This window comes from Anguilla anguilla, chromosome 5 (assembly GCF_013347855.1).
Source record: "Anguilla anguilla isolate fAngAng1 chromosome 5, fAngAng1.pri, whole genome shotgun sequence".
NCBI classification, from domain to species: Eukaryota; Metazoa; Chordata; class Actinopteri; order Anguilliformes; family Anguillidae; genus Anguilla; species Anguilla anguilla.
Genome location: NC_049205.1, coordinates 8,395,389 through 8,413,772, shown reverse-complemented (window position 1 = coordinate 8,413,772; position 18,384 = coordinate 8,395,389). Strand labels below are relative to the sequence as shown.

Here is an 18,384-nt window from a genome sequence, read left to right as displayed (position 1 = left end):
ATGGCGGAGAGGAGACGATGTGGGGTTACCATGGCAACGAGAGTGGCAGACGCGGTAAGGAATTTATGCAAATTTTCACATCACTTTTGGTGTTTTTTTTTGTTTTGTTTTTGTTTTGACTTGCTATTGCTTTGTTAAACTTTCTTAACAGTCATAAGAAAGTTTAACAAAGATCTATGAGAGAGGAGAATGTTTATGATCGACATCCTGAGTAAACTACTGTACGTGAGGGAGAAATGCAACAGGTGGATTGAAAGATGCGCCGTTTTTCCCATTCATTAAAATGGGGGGTAACAAACTTTTCACCAAGCTAATCACATCCACTTTCTCCAAGCCAATCACAATCCACAAACCCTGGCCTGCGTCAGCCATCTTTTGAACTTACAAAAACAACTCTATTATACTCTTGAAGGCAAACAAACTGCGACTATAGCACTTTTTACCATGATGGAGGGTGGCGGAAAAATATCATTTCATGCAAATGTTGCATTAAGTTCAAAAATCAAGGTTTTTTTTTTTTCTTTTTCTTTTTTTTTTTTAACTTTTAATTTCACACACGGATGCACAGGCATAACTGTCGACAACGAAATACTCCGCAGCAATGCTTGGCCCTTTTTTTTTGTTGAGCATTTTTCCGAAGTGTTCGTTTAAAGGCAGCTTCTCTCCTCAGTGCAGCAGAAAGATAAGCGCTCCTGCTTTGTGTCTCCTGTCCGTTCTAACACAACATCTTATTCCTCGCTGCATGAGCAGCACGACAAAATTAAAAGCAAAATTCATACAGCGCACATTACTGTTAAAACCGTTTTGCACAAGAGTCTGTTTTTGTGGACTATTTTTAAAGAAAAGGGGGAAAAAAAAAGCATTTTTCTAAGCATCTCTGTAAGACTCATTTTGGACCTGAAATAGTGTGATTTTTTCCTTTCCTGCAGCCCTGCTCCATAAAATGAAACGTCTCAAGATCACAGAGTGTTTTCTGACAAAAAAAGTCTGCCTCTGTCTGTCTGTCCATTTCCCAGACAGATGCTTCTGCTTGTTACAGATTATACTTCCTCAAAGCAAGCAACGAAATCACGGCTTTTGGTACTGGCTGACACAATTCAGACAAGGTACCTTCCTTGAGAATTTTGAGCCAACAGTATTCTGGTTCTAGTTCTGGTTCCATGTCCTCAGCCTCGACACTACCGGTGCAGCCTGCTGTAAGGTACTGTGCTTTTCACCACACAGAAACACGCTTTTTGGTCATTCTTGCTATTTCCCTTTCAACAGCTTCTAATTTGCTACTAATTTGGTAATGTCAAATAGTGTTTTAGGCCTTTGTCACTGCAAAGGCCTAAAACACAAAGGCCTTTGTCACTCCCCTTGTCATCTGCCCTATCCAGATGACAAGGGGAGTACCCTACTGAGTGAAACCCTCCTTTTGTGGGTAATTCTAGGACCGATGTGCTGCCCCTGGTGGCTGGAGGGCAGCACTGCACAGAGAGTGAGTTCTTTAGCATGACTGGCAGGACTTCTTCCTTCTAAATGTTTAAAAAGAGCATTTTTGGACTCTAGTTTCTGCGGCCTGGCAGGAGTTATTAACAGGGTTAAGACTGCCTTATCCCAGAGTGTTGGCAGCTTCTGTAATATGATTTCACAAAGAGGTGCATTTTCACTGGAGTTAAATCAGAAGACAGACTTCAGGCGCTGAGTTTCTAAAGTCTGTGAAAAGGGAAAAGGGGGTGAGCGCTGGGGAGGGGAGGGAAGGGGGGGGGGGGTGGAGCGTGGGTTTTGATTGAAGTGTTTAAAATCTTATAAGAGGCTAATGAAGCATAATGCTGAGCCAAGCTAAGCTCTGTTTAGTCTCTGCGGACGGAACTGCAAGCCTCAGGTTGAAACGAGATTAAAGGAAAAGATTTACATCGACTGAGGGAAGGATTCTGTTCAAAAAGAGTTACAAACAAATTTGAGGGGAAAACTTTCCTGGATCTACTGTACGGGCAGGTGCTGTGGGGGACGCCTTTAATGATCGGACCGGGCACTCTGATGGAGTTGTGGAAGGCCGTAGGTGGGCGGTGTGCTGAAAGGGAGAGGGAAAGGCCCTGGATGCAGACGCTGCACATTTGGCGGGCAGATTATTGGGTTAAATGCAATGTGATTAGCCTCGCGCAGGGGGCGTCAATCTAAACTCCCCGAGGGCTTCGGCGTCTGCGGCCTTTTCGTGGTTCTCTCTCTGTCGGCTGCCAATTAAGCACCCCGAGAACGAGGTGCGCGGATCCGTCAGCCAATCAGTGACTTAAATGAGCCGCCGGTGCCAGGAACACCCCGGAAACCAGCGGACGCCGCGGTCCTCCAGGGCCGGAGTTCGGCGGCCGCGGCCTCGTGGGCCGAAGGCACCGCCAGCCGCCTCACATCGCGTCAGAATCACATCGTTTCCAGCGAGGACGGGTTCTGATGGCCCATAAGTAGGTGTGACCCAAATTGCAGCTTCGCACCCTCTCTGTGTCTACCGCACTGCCCTGGTCCTGCCCGAGTGTGATATTGGTAACTACGGGAGACACTGGTCTCCTTTTATGGTTTAAATCTGAAGACGGCTATTCGTTGCACTACAAAGGTCTCTGATACGTGGGCAGAAGTGAAGCAGGAAGGGAGATGGATTGGCAAGAACCTTCTGTTGTACTGATACAGTACATCTCCCACTTCAGGAAGCGGTCCGGACTAGAAGATAAATTCACAGGAGAGGATGACACATACTCCGGGTATTATTTTAACAGCACTCTTCCATTCTTGTGTGTCTGCTAATGCACTTCTCGTGCTAATTAAGCATCTTCATTAATTCTACCGGGGTCACAATAGTGCAGATTACTACACGTGGTTACGGACCAGCTGGTTCCTAAGGCTACGCTCGGTCTAGGGGAATCTATGCTACGACTGGGCCTGCCTATCTGTAACGTAAATGGAGACTAACAAATGCCGTCCCTACATGAATGCATTAGCTTTGATAGTCGGTCCTGACTATGTGTAGTGCAGTCAGCTTGGGGGGACGCCACAGAGAGAGCGATTACTTGCTGTCGGGGTGACGGCTAGCTCCCTTAGCCCGAATGGCGTTTCGCTGGAACATCCCTTGCGTTTCGTCTACTGTCTTTTTTTCTGTTCAGGTTTTCGTTTGGCGGTGGTGGTTCCAAAGCGACCAGAGAAGATTCCCCTAGTCCACGCCGCCAGCCTGCATCGAGCCTCCTTCCTGTTTCTCCTCCCTTCCCAGACACCGGTGCGCTATTCAAATTATCTACCGGTCCGTGACATCATCTGGGCTCCAACTGGAGGTCAGTTCTGTCCCTAACCGTGTGACTATATGATGGGTTAATAAATAGACGGGTACTCTATTTAATCCCTAGTGCTCAGCGAATCATATACTGTTGAAAAATAAGTCTTAGCTTGCTCTCACGATTACACATTAAAAAATATGCAGTAAATATTTAAATGTGCAATGGCAAGAGCGAGCCTTGCCGAGTATTATTTACCCTTATGCAATGCAACGCTCATATGTTTATTATGAATTATCTTGCTGAAGGACAGTTAACTTCCTTGAGAAGACGCTAGCAGCAGTCCCAAGATGGCTGCTTTCGTAGGGCAGAGAGGTGGAGTGTGAGAGAAAGAGACGGGGGGGTCACGGGTTCGAGCTTTCTGAGATGGCGAGGCTTCTACGCCCTCGAGCGAGGAGAGTTACTTTGGCGGAAATCAGGTAGCGCAACGTCAACGGACTCTGACACTGTTTCACATCGCGTCTGCCCACCATAAGACTGCTACGCAAATGAACATCATTCTTGCTTCTGGATTCATTACCACACTGTACTGTTTTTTTTTTGTTTTTTTTCTGAGGTTACTTTTAAACTTTAGGTAACTTTCAGAACTTCCAACTTCAAAGTATTGCTGACTTTTTCCTTCCTGCTACATGCACTGTACCCTGTACAGATTCTGGATGCGCATAACCTTCCGCAATTAAAAAGGTTTAAAGAAGAAAAAAAAAAACCACTCTGGTGCAGATGCAGGTCCCCTTCAGATGGGGAACCAGGGATATTGTCAGCGGTTTGTTTATATCTGAGAAGATCAATGCTTTTGGCTGAATTATTCATAACGACCCCAGTTTCGCTTCAGGGGATGTGATCTGGGGACATTACCCCCCTTGCCCCCCCCGCCCCCCGCCATACATCACATCATCACCACACTGATAAAGTTCAGAGCTCATGAACACCCCCCCCCCCCCCCGACCAAATCACACACTGTAAACAAGTCTCATATCCTGTTTAACAATTCATTACGCATTAGTGATTCCCCCTATCCAGCCTGTCACCCCTTGATACTTTCCATCCTTACTTATTTAACCTCTTTTATTCCCCTTCTGTTCACTTTGCCGTTATTCTGTGATTTACTGTGGAATCTACAAGTTTAGAGGATCTATATAAAATGTTTTGCTCTTGCAGCGGATCTACGCGCAGGTCATCGCCTTCAGGGAAGCTACTGCCGCTCTGTGTGGGAGAATCACTTCCAATGAATATTTAACAAAAACCCATTTAGAGCTCAAAGGCATTCTGAGTCCTCGGAAACAAAAAAAAAAAAACGTCTACAAGTATTTGGAGAACGAAATCTCGCAAATGTGCTCAGTCTGGCGTGCCTGTATTTATTAACCTGGTGGAGAGAGGATGGGTGGCAGGGTTCTATAACGGTTAGGAAATTGGGTTTGAAATTGCAGGTTTGAATCCCAGGTGAGACAAAGCTTCTATACTCGTGGGCATGGTACTTAACCTGAATTACTTCAGTAAATACATTATAGAGCTGTATAATTAGATCTTATGTATAATTCATATATATATGCAAATGAGTGACTAAAATAAGCTATGTACATTGTGCCTGCCAAGCGAAACATTTTTAAAAAGTAATGTCCATCCAGAGAAAAGTTTTTTTTTTTTTTTTTTTTTTTTTTCTCCTCCTCTCTCTCTCTCTCCCCTCTTCCTGAAAATCACTGCGTAGGCAAGGCGTGAGAGCCGGCCTCAGTAGTCCTCTGAGCCGTACAGTCCCTGAAAATGCAAAACTTTGGGGGGGGGGGGGGGAGAGGGTTCTCTCTCCGTCGCTAACGATGAGCCAGCAGCCTCAGCACCGTAGTTTCGTTCCTCACGGTGACTTTAGCTCTCACAGCACCAGACTACAGCTGCGGTGAGTTATTACCGACAGTGATTAATCGCCCGGCAACACATCCTTGAACCAGACACTGTTATGCTAACCTGCTTTGGGGGAGCAGGGGGTTGGGGGGCAGGGCGGGGGTAGGGGTGGTAGCCAGCCCCGTCCCGTGTTCTGGCCCAATTGGGCTAACCCTGTGCACCTGGCGAGGCGAGGGGTCCTCCTCACTAAAGCGTCAGAAAGCGATCGTGCTGCTTGCGAGGGCGTTTGCACGCGTGTCCAACATCCCCCCCGCTGTCAATGACACAGATTGTGACACAGGTCGAACAGTGTGATATAAAATCAGCCATATTCTGCTCGCTCTCTCTCTCTCTCTCTGTCTCACTGTCTCTCTCACTCTCTCAGTCTCACTCTCTCAGTCTCTAAGTTTCTCACTCTTACTCTCTCAGCCTCTATTTTACTCTATGTCTCTCTCAATCTCTCTGTCTCTCTCTCTCTCTCTCTCTCTCCCTTCGACGCACAACCCCCCTGGTCTGTGAGAGAACAGAGGGAAGATGAAGGAACGGCACGCCAGCGCCCGTTCTTTTCTTCCAGCGGGAAAGCGTTGAGTGAGAAGCCGCTGAATGACTCATTAGGGCTTCCCAGCTGTCTGCGGGCGGGGGTGTGCCGGGGCGCTAAACCAAAAAGCCTGCAATCACTCTGCCCAAAAGTCAAGAGCCGCCATTCACCGGGTCCGCCGCCATCGCCGCCGGCGACGGGGACGCGAGCCGCGCTTTCGGAGAACAAGGCGGGACGAGCGACCGCGGCCCGTCGGAGCGGAATTGGGGTGGGGGGGTGGGGGGGTGGGGGGGGGGGGGATAAGGATTACTCGCTGACAGTCTCTTTATCCCCCTCCTTATTTATTTAGCATTAATTAATAAAAGAAAAGGGGGATAAAAACACCCCTTAATTTGATTAAGACGGATGGCCGTATTGACCGTCGCGGGCAGACTGATGGATAATTCCCGGTGTGCTGGGTAGGAGAGTCGACACAATGATACATTCGCGTGTCTTATTCCCCCGCAAGCAACGAGCACCAGTTTCAAATAATTAACCGCAGTAATACTGAGCAATGCCTCTGTTTTTCCCCCAGTACATCTGCATTTAAATAACACTTAGAGGCAAGGAAACAACAACTCTCTCTCTCTCTATACACAGTATTTTCAATATAATTCAGATATTTTTCAACATATTTTTAAGAATATGCAAATATTTAAATGCATTGCATATTTGTTAAAAAAAGATGTAATTTTAATAAGTGGTAGTTGTGCATGAGGTAGTCTTCAAACAAAGGTGCAAAACCAAACCGGCTAAACACTTCATTCAATTCAAATTACTTGTAACTGATATGTGAAGTGTCAAAAAAAAGTGCCTTTGTTTTCACATTTCTCTAAATTATTCACTCATCCATAATTCAATTCACATTGTCCCCCAAACCTTGACATTGCCAAAAAGAAAAGAAGATGGTGAATGGCAAGAGAATTAAAGAAACAGGAAAAAAGATGCAAAGAAAGTCAGAAGGAAAGATGAAGAGGGAGGGAAGGTGGAGGAGGAGGAGGAGGAGGAGGATCACTCACCACCTGCCCGTTCTGCGGGTTCTTGTGAGCGTACGGCGGTCCGCGGATGTGGTTCCACATCTGGCCAGAGGTCATGGCGAACACCACGCACTGAGGAGGAGGAGGAGGAGGAGGAGGAGGAGGAGGAGGAGGAGGAGGAGGATGAAGATGATGGACCACATTGCTACAGGTCATGAGATGCTACTGAGGTCTACACATCCCATCATGCCTAAAAATCCATTCACTGTACCTGGCAGCAAGCACCTTCTCCCAGAAATACTTTTACAAGGCAGGTATGTTCTTATGCCGTCTGTAATACATATCACTCATGCTCAGGATGCTAATCATTTACACTAAGCAGTCGAATGATGCTGCTTATGGTGTAACCTTGAACAAATGGTAAATGGACTGCATTTATATAGCGCTTTTATCCAAAGCGCATTACAATTGATGCCTCTCATTCACACACACACACACACACACACACACTCACACATTCCTAAGCAAATGTCTCATGAACATAGCTATGTGATATGCTACATTTGGTTTGGTTGCGGCCCTCTGGGCGGGGCTAACGTCCTTACCAGAGCAGCCATGGCCCAGCCGGTCTTGTTGTAGATGAACTCCAGGTTGTTCCTCCTCAGGTAGAGCAGCCCGCCCACCAGCGACACCAGCAGGGCCAGGGCGATGGTGCCCGAGTAGTTGGGCGGACGGAACACCCGGATCTGAAACGCGGACAAAGTTCGTTCACGTGGGACCGGCGAGGCTGGAGCTGACATTCAGGACTCTTTCCTCGAACGGATGACGTCATCAGGGGAGGTAGGGATTTCGCCAATGACTGCAGAGTGAGCCCTCGATGGGTGCACACAGTATGCCACAGTAATGCATAAATTCGTTTATTCGCTGGTCTGAATGAAAATCTTTGCGATCATCAACCAAAAAAAAAAACGATTTAGCGGCTCACTGGCGACTCCTTTCAGGGTTCATGAAACCTCGTACGTTCTGCCAGTTTCGACCTTAATCTTGATTTATCAGACATTAAAATCCCTGCGATATGTTTTCATTCGGCCGGCCGCGACTGCGCCCGAAAACGTAAGCAGCCCGCCCCCGTTTGTTCGGCTGTGCGAGTCGTCTTTGCATGGGTTACGGGCCGCTGCGATTCGGGAGCGCCCCTGGAGTGCATTGAGTGAGTCGTCAGCAGTTATGTTGAGCCGTCCCGGAGCATACCAAGGTAACTTACTGAGAACAAAAAAGAAAAAAAAAACTATTTTCTTCCCCTGCCGGCTCTGTTGGGTTCCCGGGCCCTGTGAAGCAGCAGTAAACGCAGGAGGCGAATTAGTCTTTCGGTCTTTCGCTCGATTTTTACGAGGAAAGCAGCCCCGGACCCCGAGGCCCATAAAGATGTTGTTTGTGTCTTTGCCGAAGGTCATAATATCGCCCGCGAGACCCGAGCGTGCGCGAGAGAGATTCCCTCGCCCTGCCGTCCGACCGGGGGAGAACCCATCCCACAATGCACCTCACTCAGAAAAAAACCACACACAGGAAGCTCGACTGAAATTAATCTGGCCATTTGTGGCATTTTTACGGAGGGACCGTGATATTCTTGCCATATGTGAGCACAGCGATGACAATGCGGAGAAGGTTGCGTAGATCCGATATACTTACTCCTTTTTTAAAAGTGTCATAATTTCCAGTTCTGAGGCAACAAAATGGGGTACATGTGCGAGGGTCTGAAGTAATCTGTACAAGACTGCAGAAGCCTTTTTTTAACCCTTTAAGGTGTGAGATCACAAATATGTGATTAGAATGTTCTTAACTGAACATTCTGTTGTCACAATCACTACTGGAATTCTAGAATACTGACTTACTGACTAAGAATACTGAAAAAAAATTTTTTCCAAAGAACCTCTCTCCATGGCCGAATACGCTGCACCTGGCAGACCCCACTGGCCACAGTCAGAAGGTCGTTCGAGATTTGACACAAAGGAGTCAAGGAAGGTTTGACCGTGAGGCATTTTTAAATCGCTGGTTCTGTGCTTTAGCGGGAGAGAGAGAGAGCACGCGGCCTTAAATTTAGTGTCCTAAGTTACGCGGAATGCTGAGTTTGATAAAGAAACGTTTGCATCTCCCTCATAATGAACCCCCGATACAGTCCAAGGGCCCTACGCTGGCCCAGATTTATGACGCCCATAATCTTTACCACTCCTGTGCGCTTTAGGACCGGACTGTGGCTTATCGTGCATCTCAAACGCTCACACAGAGAGAGAGCGCGCTCACAAAACAGGAAAAAAAAAGACGATGCTGTTAGCACTTATGAGCGAGTGCTTTAGCAAAGTGCTTTTGTCTCTCTCGCCTCGATGAATGAAATCAGCACTGATGATTCAAATATAAGCTAACGACTGAAAAACATTGCTCAGTGCCATTAGGCGACGAAATTAATTGTTAAAATTGACTTGCCCTTTTACTAAGTGTTAGATGATGTCAGTGGTAAGTCTTTATGTGCACTTGAATTATGGACGTTTGTTCTGGTATTTGCAATGCAAATGTCAACGGAGACAATGACCACAGCGTCGACGGCACGGCTGCCCAACCCTGTTCTCGGAGATCTGCCATCCTGTAGGTTTTCACTCCGAGCCTAACAAAGCGCGCCTTATTCAACAGCTAGAGATCTCCTGGAGAATCAGGGGTGCCAAATTAGGGTTGTTATGAAAACCTACAGGATGGTAGATCTCCAGGAAAAGGGTTGGGCAGCCCTGGTCTACAGGCAAAGAAGGACTTGTGAGGAGTTTTTGGTCCATCCCTCTCTCCTTCGCCCTGCCCTTCCCTACCATGCCCCACCCCTCCCTGCTATGCCCCATCCCACCCCATTCCTCCTAGCCACGCTCGCCCCTTCTAGCCATGCTCCACCCCTTCCAGCCACGCCCCACCCCTCCCCACCCTTCCTACCCATGCCCCGCCCCTCCCAGCCCCTCCCCGCCCGGGGTGACTCGCCTGCACGTCGGTTCTGTCGGCGATCCACTTGGCCAGCTGCTCGGAGGCGAAGCCGATCCGCTGCAGGTCGAAGGTGTCCGCCCTCTTGGGCTTCCCCTTCGGGGGGAAGTGCATGAAGGTGGGGGCGGAGTTCATGTTCAGCTGGAGGGACGAGAACCCCAAACGTTAACGAATCTCCAGGACCCCAGCGCAACGGCTCCCTGGCAGATTACACACAGGTAAGGAGGACGATTTACCACAGACTGCATCCCGTCCCAACACACACACACACACTTACACACACAGACACACAGACACACACACACACACACACACACACACACACACACTTACACACACACATAGACACACGCAGTCACTCCACAAAATTTAATTGACACCGCTCTTCAAAGCGAGGATCGCCGCAATCGTTTGGGCGGATTAACAACGAGGGCCGTATCATGAATGCTAATGGCGGCCTCTTTGTACAGTCACCTCTGTTCCTTCCCCCCTGTAATTAAAAACAACAATAAACCCCCCCCCCACCCCCCCCTCCGCCACTCAAAGGGGGGCCTCATTACCAAGTTACTTATTTCGCTTGCCACCCGATGAGCATGTCTTGTGTTACGGGTGAGGTGTCCAAAGCAATCTCGCATTAAGAACAACAATTCGGAGGAAGAGTGCGTCCGCATTTAATTACACGTCATTTCAAACTTCAGCGGTAATTATATAATTGCCTAAGAGGGGCATTTTACCTTGAAAAATGAAAATGTTAATGAGGCATGTTTGGAATGGCGTCTGTTTATTTTCATGCAAAGCAGCGGCGCAATGGGACCAAAGTTTTTTGGCACAGGATTCTTTTCAAGTTAATCTGTGTTCAAAACTGGCGTCAGATGCCCAGCAGTGATAGGCAGGAATCAGTCCACGTCACGTCCTTAACTCTTGGGATTAAACACAAGTCTTTCTTCAAAAACTCTAGCGAAACTAACTTTCCAAAATGCGTTCACGAAGAGAACAGTTTTGAGTTTGTATTCAGTGCACTAGGTGTCTTGCAGTTTAAGTCAAGATTCTGCACTAATGTTTTGATTGAAACCTGGCCGGCACTGCCTGTGGCCTACAACTGACAACCGGTTTTGTTGAAGTGTGGAATTCTCCGGAACGTTGGGCCCAATGGTGGAGAACGGTTGGGCCCTGTGAGTGTGTAACGATCGGCCTTCATGCGTATGCCCCTCCAGACAGTGACGGAACATGCCGGAACAGACCGGCGCAGGTCTCCCTCAAACGACAGGAGAAGCTGGGTGCAGGACTTCAGTCACCGAGTCTCCTGCACATCCGGACGTCCTCACACTGCAATCTCAGCGGAAGCGTTAAGCCTAGCGGTGCCCAATCATGTGCTATGGATAGGCCCGAGAGTATTCAGGCCACCTCGCATGCTGATTTTCAGTAATTAACGCACCTTCAACCAGAGACGAGGGAACTCATCGGCGAACTCAGCGGGGCGTAGTGATTGGTTGGAATTAAAACCTGCTTACCCTTGGCCCTCCCTGATTGGGCAGCGCTGCATTAAACCACGAAGGCGGCGGTTCGGCAGGACCAGGTGTAGGCCGAACACCGCTGAATCGTGCCAACGCAGTTCCTAAACAAACACTTCCCCCCTGGGCCTGTCCTTCAAACGTCAATGACTCGAAATCAATTTTGGGCGGCAGACTGTGGTAATGGGTACAGTACAAGGTAATTGTATTTGTTTTCTTTTCCCCCCTTACGCGGCAACCTTGGTTGGCCTGGAACATCTGCAACATCTCTGACTGAACGGGCGGCGGGACTCGGGGGAGCGCCTGCACAGGGAGAAGGCGGAACGAGTCTGCGCTCGCCAGCCATCCGGCCCTTTCATCACGAACGCGAGCCTTTCAGAATTAAGAAGAAAAATTTAAAAACCCGGAGTGTGCATTCAGTGCGCTGAGCGTCTTTCACAGTCATTCAGGGGCAGCGACTGACTTGGCACTGTACCGTGCTGACGCAGTGACCGAGTTCTTAAGAATCTGTCATTGACAGGCGGCTCGTAACTACTGAGAACTGAACTAAAGCGGCAGATGGAACGTGTCTTAAAACACGGTGGGGGGGGGGGGGGGGGGGGGGGGGGGGGGCGGCTCGGAGAGCGTCAGTCACCTTGGGTTTTCATAGTTCTATTTATTCCCCTCCCCCCCCCCCCCCCCCCACCACCAATGTATTCTGCCTGCTAATTAGCACCATAGCACCCCTTTATGAGTGGCCCTGACAGGATTGGTGCGAGCTGAAGGAAGACACGCCCCCCCCCCAGGGCCAAGGAGGGACGGGGACGGGGGCGGGGGCGGGGGCGGGGGCGGGGGCGGGGGCGGGGGGGGACGGGGGTGGCTCACCTGCTGGAAGACGTCCGCCCCTTCGTCGTAGTCCACCACGGTGAAGAAGAGCTTGTTGGAGAAGGCCGAGGAGTAGCGCCAGGAGTTAGCCAGCACCTGGTACTCTTCGTTAGCCTGCCTGCGAGAGGAACACACAGCGAGGTGAGGTGAGGTGGGGGGGGGGGGGGGGGAGAGCGGTCAGGGCAGGGGAAACAGGAGGGAAATGAACCAAACGAGCGAATAAGGACGCTGTTTGTTGCCGTGTGGGGGTTTAATAAAGCCGACAGCGCTGGCCCCGCCGCCGCTAATTTGCTGCTCGGCTGCCAAAATAAGGAAAATAACGACGCGTCCGAAAACGCGGATTCCCGCCCCCCCCCCCCCCCCCCCCCGTCCCGTCGTCGTCCTCTTTAATTACTCGCTGCTGTTGGAGGGGGCCTAGAAAATAAACACGGCCTTGACAGATACCCGCTCATTTTTAAAATCACAGCGGAAAAGGCAACCGCGGCCCAGCAGGAGCGCGGAAGCCGCTTCGCCGGAGAGACCGGCGGTCGGCTCTGCTCTAATAACACATCTGAAACGTCGAAAGCGTCCTACAGGACAGGCTTTTTTTTTTCTTTCTTTTTTTATTTATTTTGCTTTGTTTTGTTTTGTTTTCCTCCCGGAATGAAGGTTTAATTAGAACCCCGGTTAAGTGCAGCGCAAATATTGAACCTGGTCGTCCGTTCTGCTCGGCGCGCTCATGCATCAGTCTGTCACGCCGCAGCGTAATTCATCCTGCGCCGCCCAATTTGTGCTCCTTTTATCATAAGGAGATTGATGACAGGGACCCGCTCTCATCAGATATGAGGAACCCTGGGGGACCGAGGGGGGCCCGAGCTCCCCTGCGGTGCAGGCACGGAGGTTTGTTTCTGCGTGTGTGTGTGTGTGTGTGTGTGTGTCAGTGTGTGCCTGTATGTGTGTCTGTGTGTGTGTGCGCATGTGAGTGTGCATGTGTGTCTGTGTGTGTGTGTCTGTGTGTGTGTGTGTGTGTGTGTGTGTGTCAGTGTGTGCCTGTGTGAGTGTGTGTGTGAGTCAGTGTGTGTGCGTGCGCATGTGAGAGTGTGCATGTGTGTCTGTGTGTGTGTGTCAGTGTGTGTGTGTGTGTGAGTGTGTGTGTGTGTGTGAGTCAGTGTGTGCCTGTATGTGTGTCAGTGTGTGTGTGTGTGTGTGTGTGTGTGAGAGTCAGTGTGTGTGCGCATGTGAGTGTGTGCATGTGAGTGTGTCCGTTGTTTCTGTAATTTCAAAAGAAGAGGCTGTCTGCCCTCCATTTTGTTTTTTGCTTTATTCAAACAGGGAGCAAGCAGAGAGGGTAACAGATAGAGACGGGGTCACAGGCCAGAAGGTGCCATGGCGTGGCATCAAACCCCGCCCCTTTGGTGGGGGGGGGGGGGGGGCTTATATATGGCTCAAGAGTCAGCCGGCCTATGGACTGTGCCACACACTTTGCCCATTGTGTGGGGTATATTTTCAACTTGTGTGGTGGTGCTGAACTCTTCCTAATCATTATTATCTATTTATTACATTTCAAGTTGAAAGAAAGCCAGGTTGTAAACTTTGAGATAAGCATCGAGCCATCTTTAATAACTATAGTGTACATCTGTATCAATGCTATTTAATGCATTTTCATAAGTACTCATCGTATTATGTACTGTATAATGAAGTATCAGTTTGTACTGCATGAATCGTGGACTTTTCCGATCTACAATTTTATCTAAAACATTTACACAGCATTTGAGGTTTCTTGAGTTTTCGAGGGTGTTTTCGTTTTGTTTGCCTGTTTTAATTGCTTTTTGTTCCGAAGCCAAGAGGACAGTGAAGTTGAGTCTTAATTCCAGGAACTCTCCAAACTCTCGCTCCCTCCGAGCTTTCTCTGTTCCACTGTCAGCTCCAGTCCTCTTTCCAGCATAACAGCCACAGCAACAAAAAGACTCCGCAATTAGAGCGGGCCAAAAAGGTTGTCCTCGGATATCTGCGCGTTTCCGTGCGAGGGCGAGCTCGAGAGAGTCCTCCTGCCACCGAAAACAAGCACACGCATGAATACTGCATGAGCTACACCGAGAGGAAATAATAAAATAAAACGCGATGCGAAAACACTCGTTCCGTCTCGTCTGTCAGGATTACCGTCCTTTTAATTAAAATTTAATTTCTGCGCCCCGCGTCTACTGTATGTGCTTTTAATTATGAATCGGAATGGTGTCGTTTCGAGCTCAGTGGGACCCCGAAAACATGGATGCAGCACCCCAGGACGTAATCCCCGGGTGCCGTCGGAGAGCGACCGCGCGGCTTTTTAAAAAACGATTAGCCGACGCCGGGGCGGCTCCTCAGAGGGCTTAGTGTCGGGCGAGGACACCGCGCGGCGGGGGGGCGGGAACTGTGATTAACGGAGCCTTCGCCCAATCTGCCACGCGCGTCAGCGCCGAACCACGACACGACCGCGCCCACCGCCGCGAAAAATCTCGCCCCCTCCATCTGTCTCCCCCCCCCCCCCCCCCCCCCCCACCACCCGAACCCCGAGCGAGAGAATCGCGGCGTGACGGGACGCGCTTCGGGAGTGACACCTCGCCCCGAACGGAGAGCGTGTCCCCCACCCCGGTAAGATTAATGTGTTTTTAAAAACACGTCAAGGGGGGGGGGGCTGCCGTGCCTTTAAAAAAGGAAATGCGATTCATATTTACCGGGACGGCGGGCGATTAAAACTCCATTATGGGTCGTGTGCCACTCCAGCACTGACAGCCCGCATAAAGGTTGTCCCCGATTGAATTAACTTTCCCCCACATTTTTTTTTTTTGCAATTTACATGTTAATTTCCCCCACATAATCTTAATTTAATACACACACTCGGATCTGTGCTCCGAAAGAAACGCTGTGATGGCTATGATCCGGAGGTCAGCGAGTTCCACCCTGTCGTAAACAACACCCAGAGAGAGGTCTTTATTCAGTCACGCTGAGAAATGCTTTCTTCTTCCTTTCAAGGATTAACTTCTTTAAAAAGCTTTTCTTTTTGCTTTTTTTCTCTCAGCAATTTGAAGCGTCCGGGTTGTAAGGACCCTGCTTAGATCGCTGGAGCATCCTCAGGCAGCGAAGGCGGTGGAACGTGTGACCTGTGAAAGGGGGCGTGGCCTGTGCTGATTGGCCGGGGGGCCCGGGCGGGGCGGGTCCTACCTGCAGACGGAGCACTGCCGCTGGGGCTGCAGGGCGGTGAACATCACGATGACAGAGTAGTTCCGGGGCGGCGCCTTGACGAAGCGGCGGAACTTGTCGCCGTTCATGCGGACCACGGACCGGCGGGAGCTCCACTCCATCATCTGCTCCACCTTCTCCGCCAGCATGTTCTGCCCCGGGGGGAGAGAGAGGGAGGGGAGGGGTGGGGGGGGGAAACCATGAGATGATGCCTGCCTCAGACCCAGCCCCGGCCCCCATCCCACCTGCCCCCACTTGCACCCGCTTCTAACCCACCTGCCCTGCCCCATACCACCTACCCCCAATTCTAACAAGGAGGAAAACCATGAGCCAATATCGGCCCCTGCCTGCCCTTGACCCAGCCCCTATGCCACCTGCCCCCACCCCACCCCACCCCACCCCATCCCACCTGCCCCACCCCTGTCCTACCTGGCCCCATCCACAATGTAAAAAGCCCCTGTCAGAGGGAGAGACTATGAAGTAAGGAGGGACCGAGTGAAAGCAGAGAATACGAGTGAATACATCCCCTTCCCCCCCCCCCCACCTCAGAGTGTGCTCTTAATCACCATGATGAACCGAAGGACTCATCCAGCAGCTTCCTGCTCCGCTCTTAATTAGCTTCGCCGGGATTATTCATGTGGCTCGCTGCACATGAGGGTCCGCGCTTTATCGCACGCGCAGACGTACGGGCGCGCTCAGCCCCGCCCTAAATCCTGTAATGGCGGCCGCAGTGACACACACACACAAAGTTGACAGAGTCCAGGTGAAAATGGAGGCTGCGTTCTGGGTGGAGCTGTGGGGAAATGGCTCCCTTCTCTGTGGGGAAAAGCGACCGTGCTCGCTTCCGTCTCCTCTCCTCCTCTGTAATGGCGGAGAGGCTGGTTACCGCGGTACCGCCAGCCGCTCAACACGACCCCGGGGGCGGAAGCCCCAGCTGTGCTGCTTTAAACGTGCACAAGGGCGCGGGGTGACATGTTGACTGGCATTCATGCTGCAGCAGTGCTTATTAAGCCTTTATTGAGCGGTTATTAAGCAGTAATGCAGCAGTTATACAGCACCTCCCATTGACTATTAGCAAAGTGTTATTTGGTTCCATCTGACTCACCAGTGATTATTTCCATGCTTTCAGCGAATGCCCTAGACCCGTCCAAGTCAAGCTTCGTGTCAGAATCTCAGCTGCTATTAAGATATTATCTTGCAGCCTATGTCCTGTTCTATAATTACAAGTTTATTTTTGTAGTTAAAGTTTACATATAAACTCAAAAATCTCAACAAAATGTTTTTTTTCTCTTCCAGTTTTACATTTTTTTGCATTTTGGCTGTAGGGCAGGAGGCAGAGCTTTGGAAACAGGATTACTGCCTGCAGTCAGGAAGGCCCTTAAGTCCTTGGTGCAGAGAGGAAGCGAGTTTGCTTGTGAGGCCAGCTGGAAAATCCTCGACTCCAGCCGCGTTTCCCCACAGCGCTAGCAAACAGCGGGCGGGGCGCAGAATGCGTAACGGCGTGTGAGAGGGCGGGGCCGGTGAGACGCGGTTTTGGGAACGCGCACACGCTCTCCTCCCCGTGCACTCGTTTGGGATGGGTCTCAGTATCGCGGCTTGCCTTTCCCCCGGCGGCACGTCCCGTAGAGATGCTGGGTCTTAGCACCTAGCGCCGACCGCGAGCCGGCACGTGACCGACAGCGGCGCAGGGAGGGTTCCGGTCAATAGGGTGGTCCTCGTCAGTGCCTGATCTGCACAGGCTGCGCATAAAGTCTGCTCTGCAATGATATCTATGCATGACTGGAGCACAGCCACTGCACTGCAAAACTGCCCCACCTGCCCTTAGCTTGTGCTGTGGACAAAATGCAGCTGGAATCAAGGATTTTCAGTACTGCTTCTACCACTTTCAATGTTACACCTCATGAACTTATCCTTACCGGCAGTAGTGATGTGCTATTTTAAATCTGCCCCTTGAGCTTTCTGCAGCCAGTACACTGTAGAATTACGGCGCTGAGACAGGCCTGGACATCCCAAACTGAAGGGGAACAGGGGAGCTGAAAAGTGATTCTAAAAATGAGCGTGAGAAGAACAGCGCGTGATGAAACTAATTTTAACGTGAACTTGAAAAACTGCACATCGTTATACTGGAAAGATGGTGCGCAGTAATGCTCGACTACTGCTGCTGCTGCTGCTAGTACTGCTGCTACCACTCTCAATGCTACACCTCAAGTACTTATCCTCACTGGTAGTAGTAATAAAACCATTTCAAATCTACCCCTTGAGCTTTTGGAAAGAGTTTCAGAACTCGGAAGTTTACCTTGCAGGAAGAATACAACGGCAACAGCAGAAAAACTATAACAGTAATTACAGTAGGAACCGTGTAATCTGCCGAAACCACAATCCGTGTTGTAGTTTTACCCCGGCAACGCAGGCTGTGACTGCAAAGGCCTTTTTTACGACAGGCCAACCGTACGTGCAGGGAGGAGACGGCGCCCCGCTAAACCCCCCGGGCTGGCGTTTGCGCCGTTGCCAGGCGTCACCAGCTGGGACGCCGCGTTCGTGATCAAGGGCGGCGAGCGCGAAGCCTCCATCAGCGTCGAGCGACGGCCCCGCAGCCACCGTGTTTCTCTGCTCGTTCAAAAACATAAAAAACCTCTCAGACTAAAACTCCACGCCCAACAGGCTGCTGTACTCCTGTGGACCTCCAACACACGCCAGGCCACCCAACAGATGATCATAAACACTGGTGGGCAAATCAGGAAAAAAATAAAAACGTACAGAGTAAAATGTCCAGTGTTAATTCAACTCTTAACAGATAACTTTTGGTTTCACATTCCAGAGTGGGACATAATGTTATCTGTTAAGAGTTGGATTAACACTGTTACAGTTGAATCAACGCTGGACATTTTACTGTGTGTGTATTTATCCTGAGGTAGATCTGATTGGATTTTGAGAACAGTCCTGGAGTATTTTTACTGTTAGTGTAATGTATGTCGACAAACGAGAACGAGTGCGTTCGGTGGGGGCCTGTATGGGGGGCTGTGACAGCCCTGTTTATCTCCGTACGCCTTTAAAAAAGGCCTCGCCAATCCGAG

General features: G+C 50.1%; 1 protein-coding gene across 1 annotated transcript in view; it reads right to left on the bottom strand.

Moving 5' to 3' along the window:
* The window catches only part of tusc3 (tumor suppressor candidate 3), a 55,399-nt gene that overhangs the window by 17,179 nt on the left and 19,836 nt on the right, over positions 1-18,384 (bottom strand). Inside the window, exons 2-6 of the mRNA XM_035416558.1 lie at positions 15,293-15,462; positions 12,113-12,230; positions 9,738-9,878; positions 7,331-7,471; positions 6,768-6,857 (exon numbers count right to left, since the gene is read on the bottom strand). Coding sequence (XP_035272449.1) covers positions 6,768-6,857; positions 7,331-7,471; positions 9,738-9,878; positions 12,113-12,230; positions 15,293-15,462 — 660 coding nt within the window. The remainder of the gene's footprint in view (positions 1-6,767; positions 6,858-7,330; positions 7,472-9,737; positions 9,879-12,112; positions 12,231-15,292; positions 15,463-18,384) is intronic.